The sequence below is a fragment of the Cololabis saira genome, chromosome 11, assembly GCF_033807715.1.
Source record: "Cololabis saira isolate AMF1-May2022 chromosome 11, fColSai1.1, whole genome shotgun sequence".
Classification (NCBI taxonomy): domain Eukaryota; kingdom Metazoa; phylum Chordata; class Actinopteri; order Beloniformes; family Belonidae; genus Cololabis; species Cololabis saira.
The window spans coordinates 19,653,921-19,672,049 of NC_084597.1; the positions used below are offsets into that span (position 1 = coordinate 19,653,921).

At 40.7% G+C, this 18,129-nt stretch overlaps 1 protein-coding gene across 4 annotated transcripts; it reads left to right on the top strand.

Moving 5' to 3' along the window:
- Positions 1-1,662: 1,662 nt before the first annotated feature.
- c11h2orf42 (chromosome 11 C2orf42 homolog) lies at positions 1,663-12,652 on the top strand. 4 transcript variants are annotated; one of them, XM_061733333.1, is made up of 9 exons: positions 1,663-1,752; positions 2,015-3,136; positions 5,976-6,092; positions 6,222-6,332; positions 7,658-7,762; positions 8,541-8,648; positions 9,953-10,050; positions 11,735-11,891; positions 11,994-12,652. In XM_061733333.1, exons 2-9 carry the CDS (start codon positions 2,062-2,064, stop codon positions 12,230-12,232), a joined length of 2,010 nt encoding a protein of 669 aa, XP_061589317.1. In that variant the 5' UTR covers positions 1,663-1,752; positions 2,015-2,061; the 3' UTR covers positions 12,233-12,652. The 4 variants fall into 4 exon arrangements, with proteins under 4 accessions (XP_061589317.1, XP_061589319.1, XP_061589320.1 ...); XM_061733334.1 differs by having other exon boundaries at positions 1,677-1,752; positions 1,983-3,136; XM_061733335.1 differs by lacking the exon at positions 6,222-6,332.
- Positions 12,653-18,129: the final 5,477 nt, after the last annotated feature.

An 18,129-nucleotide genomic window follows, 5' to 3' on the forward strand; every position in this document is an offset into this window, starting at 1 on the left:
TAAGATCTTAAGTGTAACATTCTTAAGTTGACTTAGTTTATGCTTACCCATAATGTTAATATAACCTTAAAATGATTACTCTGTCCTAACGTTCTCAGTTCAAGTGTCACTGCTGAAATGACATACACAGGTCTTGAGATGAGAGGAGCGTCAGAGTTCAGCTGGGACCCATGCACGCCGGGATGGGTTTGACCGGCACAGAATAATTATCTGCGGATCCGCACATAAGTATATATAAGTATATATAAATTATATAATTTTAGCCGATTTGGTAAAAAGCAAACAAAAAAAAAACCAAAGTGGGCACTTGGTCTAGTAATGGGGGCCAAAGCTGTTTTTGAACCAGTCGAAATAAGTTAATTTCTGATTCAAAATTTTGGGGCCAGCAGTGGTCACTACCAGAGACCAGTTCTGGTCTGGACAGGTTCAAGCCCTGAAGATGGCAACCAAAATATACCACCTTGGCCCCTGAGCAAGGCCCTTAACTCTAATTGCTCCCTGGGTGCCAGAATAAAGGCAGCCTACTAGTCTAACTAGTGTTGGGTTAAATGCAGAGGACACATTTCTGTGTGTTTCCATGTATACTGACGAATAAAGTGGTTATTATTATTACTACTATTATTATAACCAGTCCATTACAGGCTTGATGCCATGACAGTTTAAATAAATAAACCCATTTTGTTATTTAATGCTTTTTTAATCAGCTGCTGAAAAGTGTTGTGTATTTGCAGTACTCGAGTTGTAAAAAACATCAGGGGGGATGGTGGATTTTATCATATGGGGACAGATAATTTGTGCTGATTACAAATAAAATAATATATTACAAATAATAACAGTGACCAAAACACCTGCAGAAATACTGCAGGAATGACATAGCAGCAGTTAAATGCAGCCTTCTGTAAGCTTTAAATATCCACTGGGCTTACATCAAATACATCAAAACACAACAATAAAAAACAGTTTTCTGAACTTATGAATATGACTGTCCTTCACAGGATAAGTAAAATGGATCACTGCAAAAACTCAAAATCTTAACAAGAATATTTGTCTTATTTCTAGTTAAAATGTCTCATTTTAGTAAAAGAAATCTCATTACACTGAAAACAAGACTCATCACTGGAAAAAACAACAATTTTCACCCGTTTCAAGTAGATTTTCACTTGAAATAAGTAGAAAAATCTGCCAGTGGAACAAGATTTTTTTTTGCTTGTAATAAGAAGATAAATCTTGTCCCACTGGCAGATTTTCCTACTTATTTCAAGTGAAAATGTACTTGAAACGGGTGAAAATTGTCAAATAAGTTATTTTTCTGGTGATGACTCTAAATGTTGAAATAGCAGTAAAACCACATTCATTGATGAAATTACATAAGGGATGGAAAGGGGGGATGGCAGTTTTGCAGGGGGGATGATTTGGACCGTTTTTATTTCAGGGGGGGATGCCATCCCCCCTCATCCCCCCTCAACTCGAGTTCTGTGTATTTGAATAAAAATAAAATCGAAAAGGAAAAACCTGAAAAAAAAGTATCAACACTGCCTGGCCGGTTTAGTTCAAATCAACTACATCTCCCATGATGCCACACTCCGGTGTCGCCTCCTCCCGACTTTTTGTGCCCACGTGATCATCATGGTCCAATGTGGAGGCTCGTTACAGGCGCAATGCGGTTGTGGATGTAAGGAGGAATGGCGACGGTCGAGACGATTTTGGAGGCTTGTGTGCAGCTGGATTTGACCAAACAGAGGCGGACTACAGGTAGTTTGAACACTAGTTTCAAATATAAACATTGAAATGTCATGTTCAATGTAGGCTGTATTTTTACATCGTAGCATTTAAACACACAAATGATTCATTGAAGCAATTATAAATATTAAAACTGTTGAGATTAAAGAAGCAGTGCAATTTTTTATTTCAGGTTTAATCATGATATAAGAAAACGTCTATTTAAATATTGAAACGTATAAACCTTTTCCTTTATTTTTCAGAACATATATGCTTTATTTATTCTTTTGTCAAGGTTTGAATCCCTTTTGAGCTGCTAAAGTCTGTGGTGGAACCCAAAAAATGGACAATGGAGTAACGGTGTCATCCTCATCCAGCATCATCTCATCCGCATCCTCTCAGACTCCAACCACGAAGGCCACTCTAGCAGCAAAACGGGACTGCAAAAAGTCAGCATCCACAACTCCTTCCTTTCTCTCCAACCTGGGCAGGGCCACCCTCAGGGGCATCCGAAGATGTCCCCAGTGTGGCGTCTACAACGGCACCCGTGGACTCAGCTGCAAGAACAAGGCGTGCGGGGTGTCCCTCAGAAACGCCTCGGCGACAGGGAAAATCAGCAAGAAGTGCGCGGTGGAGGTGGTGAGGGTGATAACGGACAGCGAGGAGAGAGGAGAAAAGGAGCAGGAGGGCGGAGTGGTCCTCGGTGTGGGGTCCAGTGGAGGAGCCCAGGTGTTTTCCGTGTGTCACAGAGGAAGAGGAGCCACAGCTACACAGTGGGGCTTTGTTGAGCTGGTTCCCACAGACACCGCCATCGCAACCGGGGATGGCGCCACCCTGCTCACCCGTATCAACCTCGGCCGCTGCTTTCTGCCTTCTTGCCGGCAGGGTCAGAGGTCAAATCAACGGGAATCAGAGTCGGCAGCAGGCAAACAATCCTCCGACAGCCTCTGCATCCACATCAAGCAAGCCATAGAGTGTCAGAAGCAGGCGACGCCGCTGACTTTTAAAAGTTCAGTCCTGGAGGGCTTGCAGGCCTCCATTCAAGCCCGAGAGGAACTGTGGAGGCTGGCCACGGAGTCCCCCGGCCCCCTGGTGCAGCGGGTCTCCAAGGACACCCTGGTGGTGAAGTGCCATGCAGATTCCCACCATCCTCTGGGCTTGTTACATTTCACTGTCGGCACAGCAGGACCTCATGAATCTGCAAAGGGCGAGAAGAGCGTCTTCCACTGTACCTGCCAGGTCAGCACGAGGAGAAATAGACCTGGTGTGGACGGAGGAGGTTTGGGCAGCTCTCACCCTCCCTCCAGCTCGGGCATGCCGCAGCTCTGCCTTCACTTCTACGCCTGCGTCTGTGCCTTTGCGAGTAACGAGAAGCTTGCTGCAGAGTTCGCTGCGTTCATCGGCTACGCTGACAGCGGTAGAGTGACCAAACTTGTTGCTTCAAACTATTTTAAAAGATAAAAACTTTAAAAAAGTTAACATTACATCACAGCTGAGGGTTTGAGAATTACATTTGCAGTGAATTTCACAACATATAACTTTTCTCGTCATCTGTATAATAAATGTATATTATACATAGTATATAATATATAATAATAATATTATTACTAATAATAATATAATATTCTTATTACTAATAATCTGTGTAATAAATAATAAATGTATATTATACATAGTATATAGTAATAATATTATTATTATTACTACTAATAATAATATTATAATATATAATAATAATATTATTACTAATAATCACCACTTTATTTGTCGGTATACACACTGAAGTTTGTCCTCTGCTTTTAACCCATCAGTAGCTAGCCATTTTCACGGAAAATGGAGCAAGCAGGCCTTGCTCAGCGGCCCAGGGGGTTCACCTTGGTGGTCCTCCAGACCCCAGCCCACTTCTGTAACCCCTAGGCTGCCACTCCCCCCCATTGTCCCAGACTTAAGATTAATATACAATACCAAACAAACAAAAACCATACGTATTGATCATACATGTACTACACTCATCCGTTTATTTACGTTCTTAAAGATGGAAACGAGTCTATCAAAGTGGGAGTATGCTGCTAATCAGACGTCATGAGTGACAGTTGAGGTTTCCATAGTGACTCGAGCTGGCGCAAGAAAACATTTTTCTTTTTTTAGTTTAGTTTAGTTTATTGGTCCTTTCAGTTCCCACAAACCCAAAGTGTGTTATACAAACAAAATATATAATTTTTGGTATATATATATATATATATTAGCTAAAAACCAAGGACCAAAAGGTGTAGACTGAAGCCTAAGCTTATGACAATGTCATTAATAAATATCATTCCATACAGTATTTGTATAAGTAATAATACAATAGTATTTATTTATTTATATATATATAAATTATATATATATATATATATATATATATATATATATATATAGATGTATACACAATGTATATATATGTATACATACACACACACATACGCATATATACATACATACATACACATGTCCATAGGTGCATGACTATGTGTATTATCCCTTTGTTTTATATTTATTAATCATTTTGTATTTATAGGTGCTTTTGTAACTTGCTACACATTTTCATTTCTGTAATTAAGCTGTTCCGCAGATTAACTCCTGTCACTGAGATGCATCGTTGTTTAACGTTGGTTCTTAACATAAATGTTCCCCTGAGATCATATTGGCTAACTCTGCTTTGGAGGAGCTTCTGAATACTGTCAGGAAGTGTTTTATTGTTGATTTTGAACATACATCGTTTTAAGAGTCACTAAATCTCTGAATTTAAGCACATTTGAATGTATAAATAATCTATTAGTTGGTTCTCGATAACCTGCTTTGTTTATAACTCTAATGGCTCTTTTTTGTAGGATAAAAATCGGGTCTGTGATTGTTTTGTATGTGTTTCCCCAGATTTCCACACAATAAGTGATGAATGGGACAATGAAGCAAGTATATAACGTATTCAGGGAGTCATGAGTGAGGATGTCCTTGGTTCTGTGCAATATTCCGATTGATTTAGATACCTTTGCCTTTAAATGATCAACATGTGGCTTCCAGCACAGTTTATGGTCAATAACAACACCCAAAAATGTATGATCATAAACTCTTTCTATTTCAAAATCATTTATCATAATTCTTATGTGATTATTAGTTTTACGATATCCAAATAATATACATTTTGTTTTATTTAAATTTAATGACAATTTGTTGGTATCAAACCATCGCTTTAGGGTTTTCAGTTCTTGTTGAACTGTATTCAGAAGCTCCTCCATATCATTTCCAGAGCACAGCAATGTGGTATCAGTACACAATTTATAAGCTTTGACACATTACATATATCATTTATATACAGTATGAAGAGTTTGGGGCCCAGGATAGATCCCTGTGGCACCCCGAAGGTTACCCTCAGCAAGTCGGAGTTGACATTGTTGAGTTGTACATATTGTTGTCTATTTTCAGGATAGTTGCAGAGCCAGTTATGTGATATACCTCTTATGCCATATCTTTCAAGTTAATTCATCAGTAGTTTGTGATTTATTGTATCAAAAGCCTTTTTAAATGACATCTTCTCTCTCTGTTAAGTTCCAGTTAAGTTCTAGTTCTGAACAGCCCACCAATTTGTTTCCTCCAAATTTATGCAACGCATGTTCAGGAAACATCTCACCGTGCATCATGGGAGTGTGCACATTATTTTGGTGTTTCAACCACGTTTTCTTCAGCAAATGGTGCACGATTAGTTAAGGGATGAAAAGCATGCAATAATAATAATAATACTAATAATAATACTACTACTAATAATAATAATATTAATAATAATAACAATAATAACGGCAAAACCTTTTTACTATTATAATGATGTTAGTATTGAAGCAATGCCACTAATAAATCCAAAATGTAATAAAATTGGTGAAAAGATTTAATTTAAATGAAAATGCAAGTAAAATTAAAAGTAAGTGTTATGAGTTATGCTGTATTAATTGTGATAGTGAATAACTGTACTAAGCAGGGAATGAAATAACTATCTACCATGAGGTAAATAATAATATAATAATATATATATTAAAATTACATTGACATAATTTGGTGCTTGACTGATTAACAAATGATAAAAATGGAAAAAGTATGATAAAGTTATTAAGTATAATTTGCTTTGACAAAGAAAAAACTAATGAAATATAGAAATCCTAACGTGAAAGATATTTCTACATATTGGACGTATTCCTCTACTTTTTTTCCTGTTTTCTTCCTCTCAGACGGGCAGCGGACGCCTTCCATCAGGATAAACTGCGGTGAAAAACCTCTGCAGCAGGCCGAACCCATCGGTTCCCATCAAAAAGCCAAAAAGCTCCGTCTGGAGGAATCTGCCTCTGGTGGGTTCGCCACGATGCCTCCTGAAACATCTGGCGCAGAGGATTTTGCTCTGAATCTTCCATTTTCCTGCCTTTTCTTTCTGTCTTTTATCTTTCCCATCTTGTTGTTCTTTAATTTCCTCTGTGAAGCCCCCTCGGTTGCCTCTCCCCCTGCGGCGTGGAAGGAGGGAGTGTCGGCCTCCGGCGTGAGGAAAGCCGGTCAGAGGAAAGCGGGTGGTGTTGGTGGGCTGAAGGCTGCAGGTGCCGCCCGTCTCACCACAGACCGTTTTTATTCTTCTGTTAAGACCGTAACATCGTTTTAGACATTTATCTCCGTGATTCCTCCATTTAAACCTGCAGCACTAATCATGATGCACTGCTGAAATCACGCACTGCAGCATCTTTTAACATTAGTAAAAAAAAAAGTGACACCACATCTGCCCACATATTAAAGGGAAAGTTCGTTTTTTTACAACCTGGACCTTATTTCTGACATTTTTTATGGTCGTATACTCACCCAGGCAAGTTTGGTGTCATTTGGAGTCCTTCGGAAGATATTAGGGGGTTTTGTGCGAGCCTCTTCTCCATATAACGGTAGTGAACGGGGCACAGTGGGACACAGACGATGCAGCGTCTAAATAACACATGATTGCCGCGAAACTCTTCATTTCTTTTATGAATCACTAGATCTGCTTCCAGGACCTGCTGTCTACATCCGGGGCTGTGTGTGTAACAAATAAATCAGTTTGTAAACAAGACCTCTGAACTCATGACGTCATCTCTGTGCGCGCACTCTGTCCTCCGTTCAGTGAGCTCTTCAGCCGTATACTCTGGCTCAAAACGGTAAGGACGTCCATCATATTCTAAGTCGTTGTCTACTACCTCAGAATTTGACAAATATTCAGACATGTTTCAAATAACTAACAGTAAACTAACAGTAGCGAACTCCAGCTGTACACGGAGCTGTGTCTGGGACGCGCGCACAGAGATGACGTCATGAGTTCAGAGGTCTTGTTTACAAACTGATTTATTTGTTACACACACAGCCCCGGATGTAGACAACAGGTCCTGGAAGCAGATCTAGTGATTCATAAAAGAAATGAACGAGTTTCGCGGCAATCATGTGTTATTTAGACGCTGCATCGTCTGTGTCCCGCTGTGCCCCATTCACTACCATTATATGGAGAAGCGGCTCGCAAAAAAACCCCTAATATCTTAGGACTCCAAATGACACCAAACTTGCCTGGGTGAGTATACGACCATAAAAAATGTCAGAAATAAGGTCCAGGTTGTAAAAAAAACGAACTTTCCCTTTAATTTGCTGTGTGGACAAAAGAGCCCCTCATAATACTGCGCAGATGAGTGAAGAGTCCTGCACATCTTGTACTACCACTTTATTCCACTAGGTGCACTTTGTTGTATCTTCCTCCAAAGGCTGATATGTGAACTTTGCTGCCCCCACTTGGCTTAAAGTGGTATTGTAAAATAAAGTGGCCCTCATATGCTTTTTAATGAACCCTGACAGGCTTATTTAGAGGGTCGATGTTAAAGATTGACATTATAATCTTTATATTTTATTTATTTAGGGAATGCCCAGGTTGTGGATGAGCACACAGTGACGATGGGCTTCCATCAGTGGCTGGCCAGTGTGACGGAGCGGATCCACCAGACGATGCACTTCCAGTTTGATGGTAAGAAAGAACTAATTTAGAGTAACTTGGTACAATATTTCAAAGAAAAATCAATTGTGGGCTGAAGAAAAGGTGAACACCACTATAAGTGTTGCATCATGCCAGCAGTGAAACATACTGAGAAAGCCAGGAAACTCGCCTGATCTTAATCCAATCAAGGATCTGTGGTCGGTCCTCAAAGAGCGACCGGTCAGCAGAAAAATACGAATTGGGACCAACTCACATCTGTCTGTTTTGAGCTTGCAGTGGTTGAGTTGACCACCAGAAGGCGACATAAAACCTTCAGTGGATAGTTGGGCCACACATCTTCAATTTATCAACGAATAACTGGTTAAAAGATCCAAATAATGAAATATTTATTTTACCATCTCTCATAGTTTAAAAACTCTTCATAAGGATAGGAACACTGGAAAAATTCAAACAAGGACATGGATAGACTTGATTACAGAAGAAGAGTAGATGGATAAACCTAGCACAAAAAGTAAGGACATTTGTATTTGGTTGATTCATTCTTTGTTGTAACAATACTTCTTGACAATAAATCATGGGCACAAGCACAAATGTAGGTGTTACTCCAGCAAGGGCACACATACTAAAGTTAAGAGAAGAGACAGAAACATATGTACTGTATACACTACAGTGCAGCCTGTGTGCCACGTTTAAGCTTAAAGTGTTTAGTTTCATCTGTCAGTCAGAGATGATGTGTTGTAGGAGGTAGAAAAGATGTCGTGTGTCCGTTCTGTCTTTAGATTGAAGTTGGATGTTTTTTCCCCACCAGGAAAACCTCAGCCTCTCGTCTACCACCTCCCACAGGAGTTCTTCAATGCTCTGCAGCAGCGATTGTCACTGGGATCCAAGAAGAGGAGACTGCCCAACTTCACGACAGGTGAGAGATATTTAATCATCTTAAACGCAGCGATTACTTCTGTAATTGCTCTAATGGCGCTTTTCCACTAGTACCTACCGTACTCAGCCCGACTCGCCTCGGTACGGCTCGTCACGCATCGTCCCGCCTCCACCCGCTTTGTCCTCGTTTGTTTTTCCACACCCAGGTGAGAAGTGGGCGGGTTGGGGTGAAGCTGCTGTGACGTACTCGATTGCGCAACCCCTTTGTTTGTGTCGGAAATCAGAAAAATCAGCTGGAGCCGCGAGCGGCTGAGAATAAAACAGAGCTCCTGGTGGATCTGATCGTTCCTTATCGCCCGTGTACATCCCTTTTTTAATTCTCTCGTCAGCCACCAGGTTTATGAACATCTGCACCTCAGAGTTGGATCACCAAACAGACGTTTGCGCTGTATAATAAAATCGCCGCGAGTCGCTCTCGCGCTGACTCCCGCTTCCTGATTCAAACGTCTGACGGCAGACGGCCCCCCGACCAATCGGTGGCGTATAGAGTGATGACGTCAGATCCAGGGCTGACTCAGCCCGCTTAGAACCTCGGTAGGATAGATACAGAAAAAGTATCTGCTTGGCGCGTCTCCACCCGCCTCGGCCCGTAGTGGAAAAGGTCAAGACGGGGGCGTGGCAAGTAGAAGCGAGCTGAGTAGGTACTAGTGGAAAAGGGCCATTACACTGGTGTGCCTGGAAATTGTGTTTTACATGTATTTTTATTTAAATCTGTTCAGTTAATTCACTATTTGCTTTAGATGCTTTACACTTTTAATTCACATTTCACGTTAAAATATATTATACATCGACTATATTAATGAATGTGTTTACACAGGACTTGATTATTTAATTTATTATTCATTTTTGTTCTAGTATTGATAAACATATGTTAAATGATTTTGAATGATGTAATCTATTGACCATATGAGGGAGGGAAGGGGAGAGGGTGTGCTGTTGTTTTTTATTTTTATTTACTTTTTTTTTAAATTTTTTTAATTATTATTATTATTATTTATTTATTTTGGTTTAATTAATGTTATGAAAAGTAAAAAAAAAAGGGGGGGAAATATTGATAATTATATTGTTATTGTAACTCTTTGTAACTTTTGTTGTAACTTCTTTTTCTTTTAATGCCCTCAATAAAGACATCTATACAAAAAAATATATTATACATTTGATTCTTTTTAAGTGCATGTTTTTTAATGGTACTGAAGTATTTGACTTAGAGTATATCTGGCTGTAAAAAACCTCATAAAATATCTTGAGATATGAATTTCTTTTACTGTGTATGGATGTCAACAGTTGTGAAAAATGACGGACTTCCTCTGGGCTCCTTCTCCAAGTACACCTGGCACATCACCAACCTGCTGCAGGTCAAGCGCGTCTTTGACACTCCGGAGGTAAACGTTCACCTTCAACACGGCTCAGTGCTTCTGGGCAACGGGGGGAGACTTTAGTATCTACCCTGAGATGGATCTTCTCAGTGAGGATGTTCAGAAAGTCTTATCAGTTTGTAAATGGTAGAAAACAGTGTCAGAAACAGGAATCAGCAGTTTTTTTTTAAGGAGACAGTTTGTGTACCTGATGAAATGATCATCAGCAAGTGTGATCAACTGTAAAAAGAAACAACTGAACAACAAACAAACACAAAGCCAAGAAGGAAAGACATCTGCTATGCCTTGTGGCGCTTTATAACTCCAAAAAACGTTACAAAGCCACGTCTGAATAAGCTGGAAACGCATAATGTGCCTCTTGTCTTTTTATTTGCATACACTGCAGGAAGAGAAATCTTAGACGCAGGCAGTCACTTGAGATAGATATGGACACACATGACATCAGCAGGTTTAAATTGATACTCTAGTACAGGGGTATTCAACTAGATTTGGCCGGGGGCCACATCTGCAAAAGGACTGTATGGAGAGGGCCGCACAATTTGAAAATGTGGGGGTTTTCAAAATGTATTTTGCACTCAAAGACGAAGACTTATGTAAATATAATACATTTGTATACATTTGAATATATCTAGTTTACATATGAATTATGTATTAATTGTCTCCAGATTTAGTAATTGTGAATGTTAAATATAATATTCAGATAAAGAAATATTATTTTGAATGCAAGTTCATTTTGAAACCATGCATTGTGCAAACTTAATGAAATTGATATTGACCTACTTTTAATAAAACATGCCATAATGACAAAGCACCACTTTCCACCAATATTTCCTTATTTGAATATTATATTAAGCATTGAGCACAAGCATTTTAGTCCATAGTAGCCAGTTTGATGTTATAAATAAGCAACTAAAATATTAACCATAAGCTCCTTTATTTATGACACATCTGTGCATTATATCAGCAAAACAAAACAATCCCATGAAATTATAGGAGGCTTAGAAGTTCCATCTGAAATGCAAAGTCCTCACTTATTCAAATGAAAAAAAATTCAGGCCAATCCTAGAAGCCTAATGATGTAAACAAGTCCTCTATACAACGGAGGTTAATAATAATGTGACAAACATTAACACTGTGCAATACTGGCAAAAAATCCGAAGTAAAAAACATCTCCAACAGAGATTAACATGTACAAACACTATGCATCGTTAACCAACTAAAAAAAGGCTACCAAGCATCTTAAACTTAAATGCGATATGCAGTCTCTGCACACATTACAAATAAAAATCGCACCTTGTGTGAACGCATTCCTGGCATGTCATGTTTTTCCCCACTTATTCCACCGAACACCGAAAGTTTTTTTTTTGCTATTTTCGGCCGAACATTCGGTGCATCACTATTATAAAAAAAAAAAAAAAAAAATTGAAATATGACCAAGGGCCACATAAAAGCTCCTGGCGGGCCGCATGTGGCCCGTGGGCCGCCATTTGAATATCCCTGCTCTAGTACCATGTTACGGAGCAACAATGCAATGCATCTTCCCTTTATCAGGTTGGTGACATTTAGATGTTTATATGTTGACATAAGAATATAGACACTGTTCTGTAATGTAAACTAGTAGAACATGAACATCAGTAATCTGAGTGTCAAATGTACTTTTCATCTCTGTCACATGTCTGCTGTCCACCAGCTGCCACTGGAGGTCACGCAGAGTTTTGTGAAAAATGGCGACGGTTCGTACTCGCGTTTCCACTGCCCCGAGCCGGAGCCAGAGTTACTGGAGGGAAGCAGGATGGAACGACCACAGGCGATAAGGCCCATGGAGCTTCGCACCTTCCTTAAAGTTGGTGCGGGAATTGTTTTCGGTTTATTTATAAATGTTTTTTGTTTGTCTTCAAAACTGTTAAAGCATAAAGAATCAGTCGCCCTAAAGCCGTGTCCTCTGCCAGGACCGGGAACCACAGAGCAGAAGGAGGCCAGTCCGTTCGTGATGGAGTGGATCCCCGATGTCTTGCCGCGCTCCCAGATGGGAGAGCTCAGGATCAGCTTTGAGTTTGGCCACCAGCAGAGCGGCCAGCTGGAGAGCCCCGAGAAAACCGGCGTGGCGGAGAGAGGGGGTCGCAGCAAGTCGGACTGCACCCAAACCAGGGTCACGAAGGCCCCCGAGATCGTCCAGGTAGTTGTGTAACAGTCCCGCCGTGTCTTTGTTTCTGTTTACATCTGCTAGAACCAGTTCAATGACCGATACGCCACAGAGCACTAAAGGAGATGGTGACGTCCCAGAATCCTGATCAACAGGAAACGCGTCAGTCGTCCAGACTCAAGGAAGCCATATGTTAATTAATTAATTAAATGGGGTCCACGCAGAGACGATTTCATTACAATTTCACGTGGAATGACATAAATAAGGATGCATGCCAGCACTGCACTGCCGACAATGAGCGTGGGGGATATTTGACGGACATCAGTCGTAGAACTAACACCTTCAGGGCTTTGAAAAAAGAACAAACCCTTCCTGACATTTTTCACGTTTTGTTGCCTTAAACCTGGAATCAAACTGGAGTGTTGAGGGTTTCTTTTCACCTGATCAGCGCAAAATGTTCATCAGCATTCAGCAGTTAAAGGAGCCGTCTGTAAGAAATGTCCAAAACTGGTACTGCAGTCACTTTCAAAATATTGTTGAGCGGCGTGTACCCTCCTCCTCCTCCCCCCGACCAGAGGTTGCCAGGTAGGCTGCAGAATGCAGCAGGAACGTAGGCTGCCATGGCTGCCATAATTAGAGCCGAGCTGGCAACCCGGATGCCGAAACAATACTGACTTGGTGATTGGGACATAGGTGGAGGGTGGAGCTTCAGGCCAAAACAAAAAACATAACACAACATAAACATCAGTTGAGGGCTGCAACTCCTCTTTTTAAACTGGAATATCCTGGCTTGAGGGCATACAGCTCCTTTAATTAAAAATGAATCGCAACCGACATTTTAAAACCTGTAACTGACGTAATCTTGCCTGTGTCGGTTATTTCATATTTCTTCCCCTGTTGCTTCCAATGCAACTGTGCGTATTCACGTGCTCCCCAATATTCACGTCACTGCCGGTAGAGTCATGTGACTCTGTTTGGTCCAATCCCAAACCGGGGGAGGGCAGCAAAGTCTCGCTAATATTTTGCAGAGATGCCAAATTTTTATCTGTCTTCTAGAAATGAATTAGACGATGCCTCATGGGATGTTGAGTTTTTAATATATAAAAAAAAGAATCCTTAATGATTCTTATCATAGATGAAGTTGTTCCACCTCTGTTGGGCCTTTATCCTGCCCCTGGTACGTAATATGTCACCATAGCAACAGTGGCTGTGGCTGCCTTCCAGTGTAATGGCCATTGCATTATGGGATACATTATGTAAGGTGAAACGGTCAGTAGCATCTAGGCATTTTTCAAACGCTGCATACTATATACTATACTATACTCAGTACTCGAGTTGTAAAAAAAAATAAGGGGGGATGGTGGATTTTATCATATGGGGACAGATAATTTGTGCTGATTACAAATAATATAATATATTACAAATAATAGCAGTGACCAAAACAGCTGCAGAAATACTGCAGGAATGACATAGCAGCAGTTAAATGCAGCCTTCTGTAAGCTTTAAATATCCACTGGACCTACATCAAATACATCAAAACACAACAATAAAAAACAGTTTTCTGAACTTATCAATATGACTCTGTCCTTCACAGGATAAGTAAAATGGATCACTGCAAAAAACTCAAAATCTTAAGAATATTTGTCTTATTTCTAGTTAAAATGTCTCATTTTAGTAAAAAAATCTCATTACACTTAAAACAAGACTAATCACTGGAAAAAACAACAATTTTCACCTGTTTCAAGTAGATTTTCCCTTGAAATAAGTAGAAAAATCTGCCAGTGGAACAAGATTTTTTTGCTTGTAATAAGAAGATAAATCTAAGTCCCACTGGCAGATTTTCCCACTTATTTCATAGTGAAAATGTACCTGAAACAGGTGAAAATTGTCACATTTTTCTGGTGATGACTGTAAATGTTGAAATAGCAGTAAAACCACATTCATTGATGAAATGACATAAGGAAATGAAAGGGGGATGGCAGTTTTTACAGGGGGGATGATTTTGACCGTTTTTATTTTAGGGGGAATGCCACCCCCCCTCATCCCCCCTCAACTCGAGTACTGACTATACTACTATACTAAGTTTTGGCAAAATCATGACTTACCTGCGGTATATTCTGGACGTTTTTAAATCCACATACTAATTACCACGCGTACATTGTAATATAGAGGAATTACGGCATTCTGGTCCAGTGATTGTTAAGTGTTTCCCAACCCCGACACTTCCGGGAACACCGCCCTGCGTGTTTTGGATGTTCCTCTTCTCCTCTTCTCTAATACACCGGACTCAGTTCAGTGGGTCACTCAGTGCGGTTACATGCACATCTAAATCAAGCTATTGGCAACAGTCTGGCTAAGGATTAAACTGGAGGTTCAAAGAAATCCAAGTATACATGCACGAGAAGATAATCGATTATTGAGTGAGGTGCGTTCGACTCCGCGGCGCCCGGTGGCGCCACATGCACTTTCACTTTGCCGTTTTTCTGGTACAATTAGCAAACAAGTGCGAAGAAGGACAACAACATGCAAAAGTATGTACACTAACGATGCAGCAGCTCTGTAAATTTCATATGTACAAAGCCTGATCATGTTGTTGGTAAGATGTCCAGGGGCAGTTAGTAGCTCGGATTAATAATAACTCGGATTAGGACTGCATTATCTGGCACTAAAAGCAAAATCTCAAGAGATTCAGTTTGGTTCGACGACAGTCCGACTAAGGCATCTACAGTACTGTAGCCGACTCGTGCTACTAGGCTAGCCGGACAGGAACGAGGACAGGTGGGTTGGCAGAGAAGTGGTGGACTTTATTGGTCACCAGACGCACACACGCACACGGCAGCCGTCGTGTCCGGGTCTCAGGCGGCTCCGTTTCACCCTCCCGTCCCCAGGGCCCGCACACTACTGAAGTACACAGGCAGGTAAGAGAGATTGATTAGACGCACCTGTTCCAAACCGCTACTCCCCCGCAGACCACGGCCAATCCTACACCCTGCCGCAAAGTGTTTACATGGCTTTTAAAACTTCGATATCGGACGGATTAAGGCAACAATTCGACTTTCTGTTAGTGCATGTAAACGTACTGATTGACAGACTTGTGTTGACCTCGCTGACAAACTGACGGTGATTCAATGGAGTGTCTTTGAGCAGGTAAACGTTTGTCTTGAGGAACAAAGTTAGGATCAACTGTACGAACAGAAGCCGAGACAACTCTATTTATTAGGCAGTTTGAAACGGCAACCACCGACCGAAGCCAATCACGTGAACGCTCTGATTAGCTTCATTGTAGTGGCATATTGCATTATGGGATGCGGTATGTGAGGAAGAGCAGTTGCTCGTATGTTGGAATTTTTTCTAGAAGCAGCAAAGCATCTGGGTACTTTTGTGTTACTGCTAGTGATGCACCGAAATGAAAATTTGTGGCCGAAACCGAAACCGAAAATAATAATAAACACTTGGCCGAATACCGAACAATACCGAACATGGTTCTTCAGCAGTTTTTCATTTATTTTTCCAATTTTTTCACCATTGCATAAATCAAATACATTTGATTTAGGCATGCTTTTCAAAGAATTTTTTTTTTTTTACAAAATTACAAAGTAGAAAATATTTATTGAACATACAAAAATGAAAATGTTTTAATTTCCCAGCATTATGTTGTTTTGGTTCCACCTCCTGGTGAATGTTAGGTAAAATTCTTATGGGGTTAGTTTTTGGTTGGCCAACGATTTATGTAGTGCGCAACGTTACGGGACGGTGCGGCCAGTCTATTTCCTTATTTTACAACGCCGTTATTAATTGTTCGGTTTTTTTCCCCACTTATTCCACCGAACACCGAAAGTGTTTTTTTTGCCATTTTCGGCCGAACAATTTTGGTTACCGAACAATCGGTGCATCACTAGTTACTGCAGGTTGTGCAGTCGTTTGAATACTGTATCCTACATACTTCATTTTGGCAAAATTGGTGCACGTCATTGACGGATTACACACGGGAGTTTTGAAGGTCATTTTCAGCACAAGATCCCAGTCAAGTGTTAGAAATAAAGGGGGGTGAGGATGTAGTATGATAAAGCCACTCTATGTATCAATACCATGTCTGACCACACGGGGGTGGCACAGTACAAGAATGTTCCTCCGGCGCCCCCAGCAGGATAAAGTGATATCGCAGGACTTGTCACTTCTCACAGTCACTTCTCACTAGCACAGTAATGTTTGTTTTTTGTTTATGTTCGCAGCAGATCTGTGCCCCCTTGTGGTCAGAAGTGGTATTACTACAGAGAGTGGCCTTAATTCACTATTTTTCTACATTTTACTTTTACTTTTAATTTACTCATATAATCACAGGTTGTGATGCAAACAATGAGAGAACAACACCAAGGAGGAGTTAATTATTTTTGAAGGCTCTGTACGTGTGTAGATAATGACTTTTCATGGCATGTTTTGACACTTTAATCATTAGTAATTCACATTTTAATGCTTCTTTTGTGCATCTGAGGATTAATACCTATGCCCATGACACAATAAGTTTTGTTTTAACATAGAAAAACGTTTTTACTCTCAAGACAGGTCAAAAATCCAATGAAAGTGTTTCAAGAAGATGTTTAATCTAAACAGTATCCACTTGTCCACACACATTGAATTAACTTCACTGTCCTGTGTGTTTTTAGATGCAAACATTGGGAAAATAAAAGACATACAACAGGTAAACACTGGCTGGATTTTATTTATTTATTTTACTCTTTTTGCCATTTTACCGACTGCTGTTTGAATCAATAAGAAGGTGCAGATGTTCATGGTCCCCTAAAAATGAAGATGACTTAACTTTATGATCGTCCAACTTTACTCAACAGCTTTTACGTTGTTCCTCTAAAGATGTAATGGCACCAATATTTATTTAACTTTTCCAGAAGTAGTATTAGTAGTAGTAAGACTTAATGATCTGAGAATACAAGCGTTTAAATTGTTCTATTATGCATTAGTTCCTTGTAAATTAATTAACTTTTTTCACATTTGATTATTAGACTTAACCTAAAGTGTTGAAGATGTTCGCTAATTTTTGAATTAGTGGGACAACATAATAAAGACCATAAACGTTTCAGCTGATATTAACCCCTTCGCCACAAAAAAAGTATTATTATTAAAGGTAGGGTAAACAATGTCTGGGTGATGTCTTATGGCCCTTTTCCACTAGTACCTACTCAGCGCGCCCCGGCTCGGGACGGCTCTTCACGCCTCGTACCGCCTCCACCCGCTTTGTCCCCGTTTGTTTTTCCACAGCCAGGTGAGAAGTGGGCGGGTTGGGGTGAAGCTGCTGTGACGTACTCGATTGCGCAACCCCTTTGTTTGTGTCGGCGCTGATCAGAAAATCAGCTGGAGCCGCGAGCGGCTGAGAAGAAAACAGGACGCCTGGTGGATCTGGTCGTTCCTTATCGCCCGTCTACATCCCTTTTTAATTCTCTCGTCAGCCACCAGGTTTATGAACATCTGCACCTAAGAGTTGGATCACCAAACAGACGTTTGCTCTGTATAATAAAATCACAGCGAGCCGTGAGTCGCTCTCGCGCTGACTCCCGCTTCCTGATTCAAATGTCTGACGGCCCCGCCCCCCGACCAATTGGTGGCGTGGAGGGTGGTGACGTCAGATCCAGGGCCGACTCAGCACGCTTAGAACCTCGGCAGAACAGGTACAGAAAAAGTATCTACTTGGCCAGCCTTTACCCGTCTCGGCCCGTAGTGGAAAAGCGCAAGACGGGGGCATGGCGGGTAGAGGCGCGCAGAGTAGGTACTAGTCGAAAAAGGCCAATCGAGTATCAACAAAAGATATATTAAAAGAAAACACACCCTGCCAGAATAACAGACCCTGTTACTGATTGGCTGGAGCAACATTTATAATGACTTAGAGGAGCCTGCTGCCCCCCAATTGATCAGTTTCCTGTTTACTCTGG

Bases quoted from the DNA above. Each gene is read 5' to 3' on its own strand.
- c11h2orf42 (XM_061733333.1), top strand. From the start codon at position 2,062: ATGGACAATGGAGTAACGGTGTCATCCTCATCCAGCATCATCTCATCC. The intron at 6,093-6,221 runs GTGGGTTCGCCA...TCCTCTGTGAAG, and splicing joins TCTGGAGGAATCTGCCTCTG to CCCCCTCGGTTGCCTCTCCC. The intron at 7,763-8,540 runs GTAAGAAAGAAC...TTTCCCCACCAG, and splicing joins GATGCACTTCCAGTTTGATG to GAAAACCTCAGCCTCTCGTC.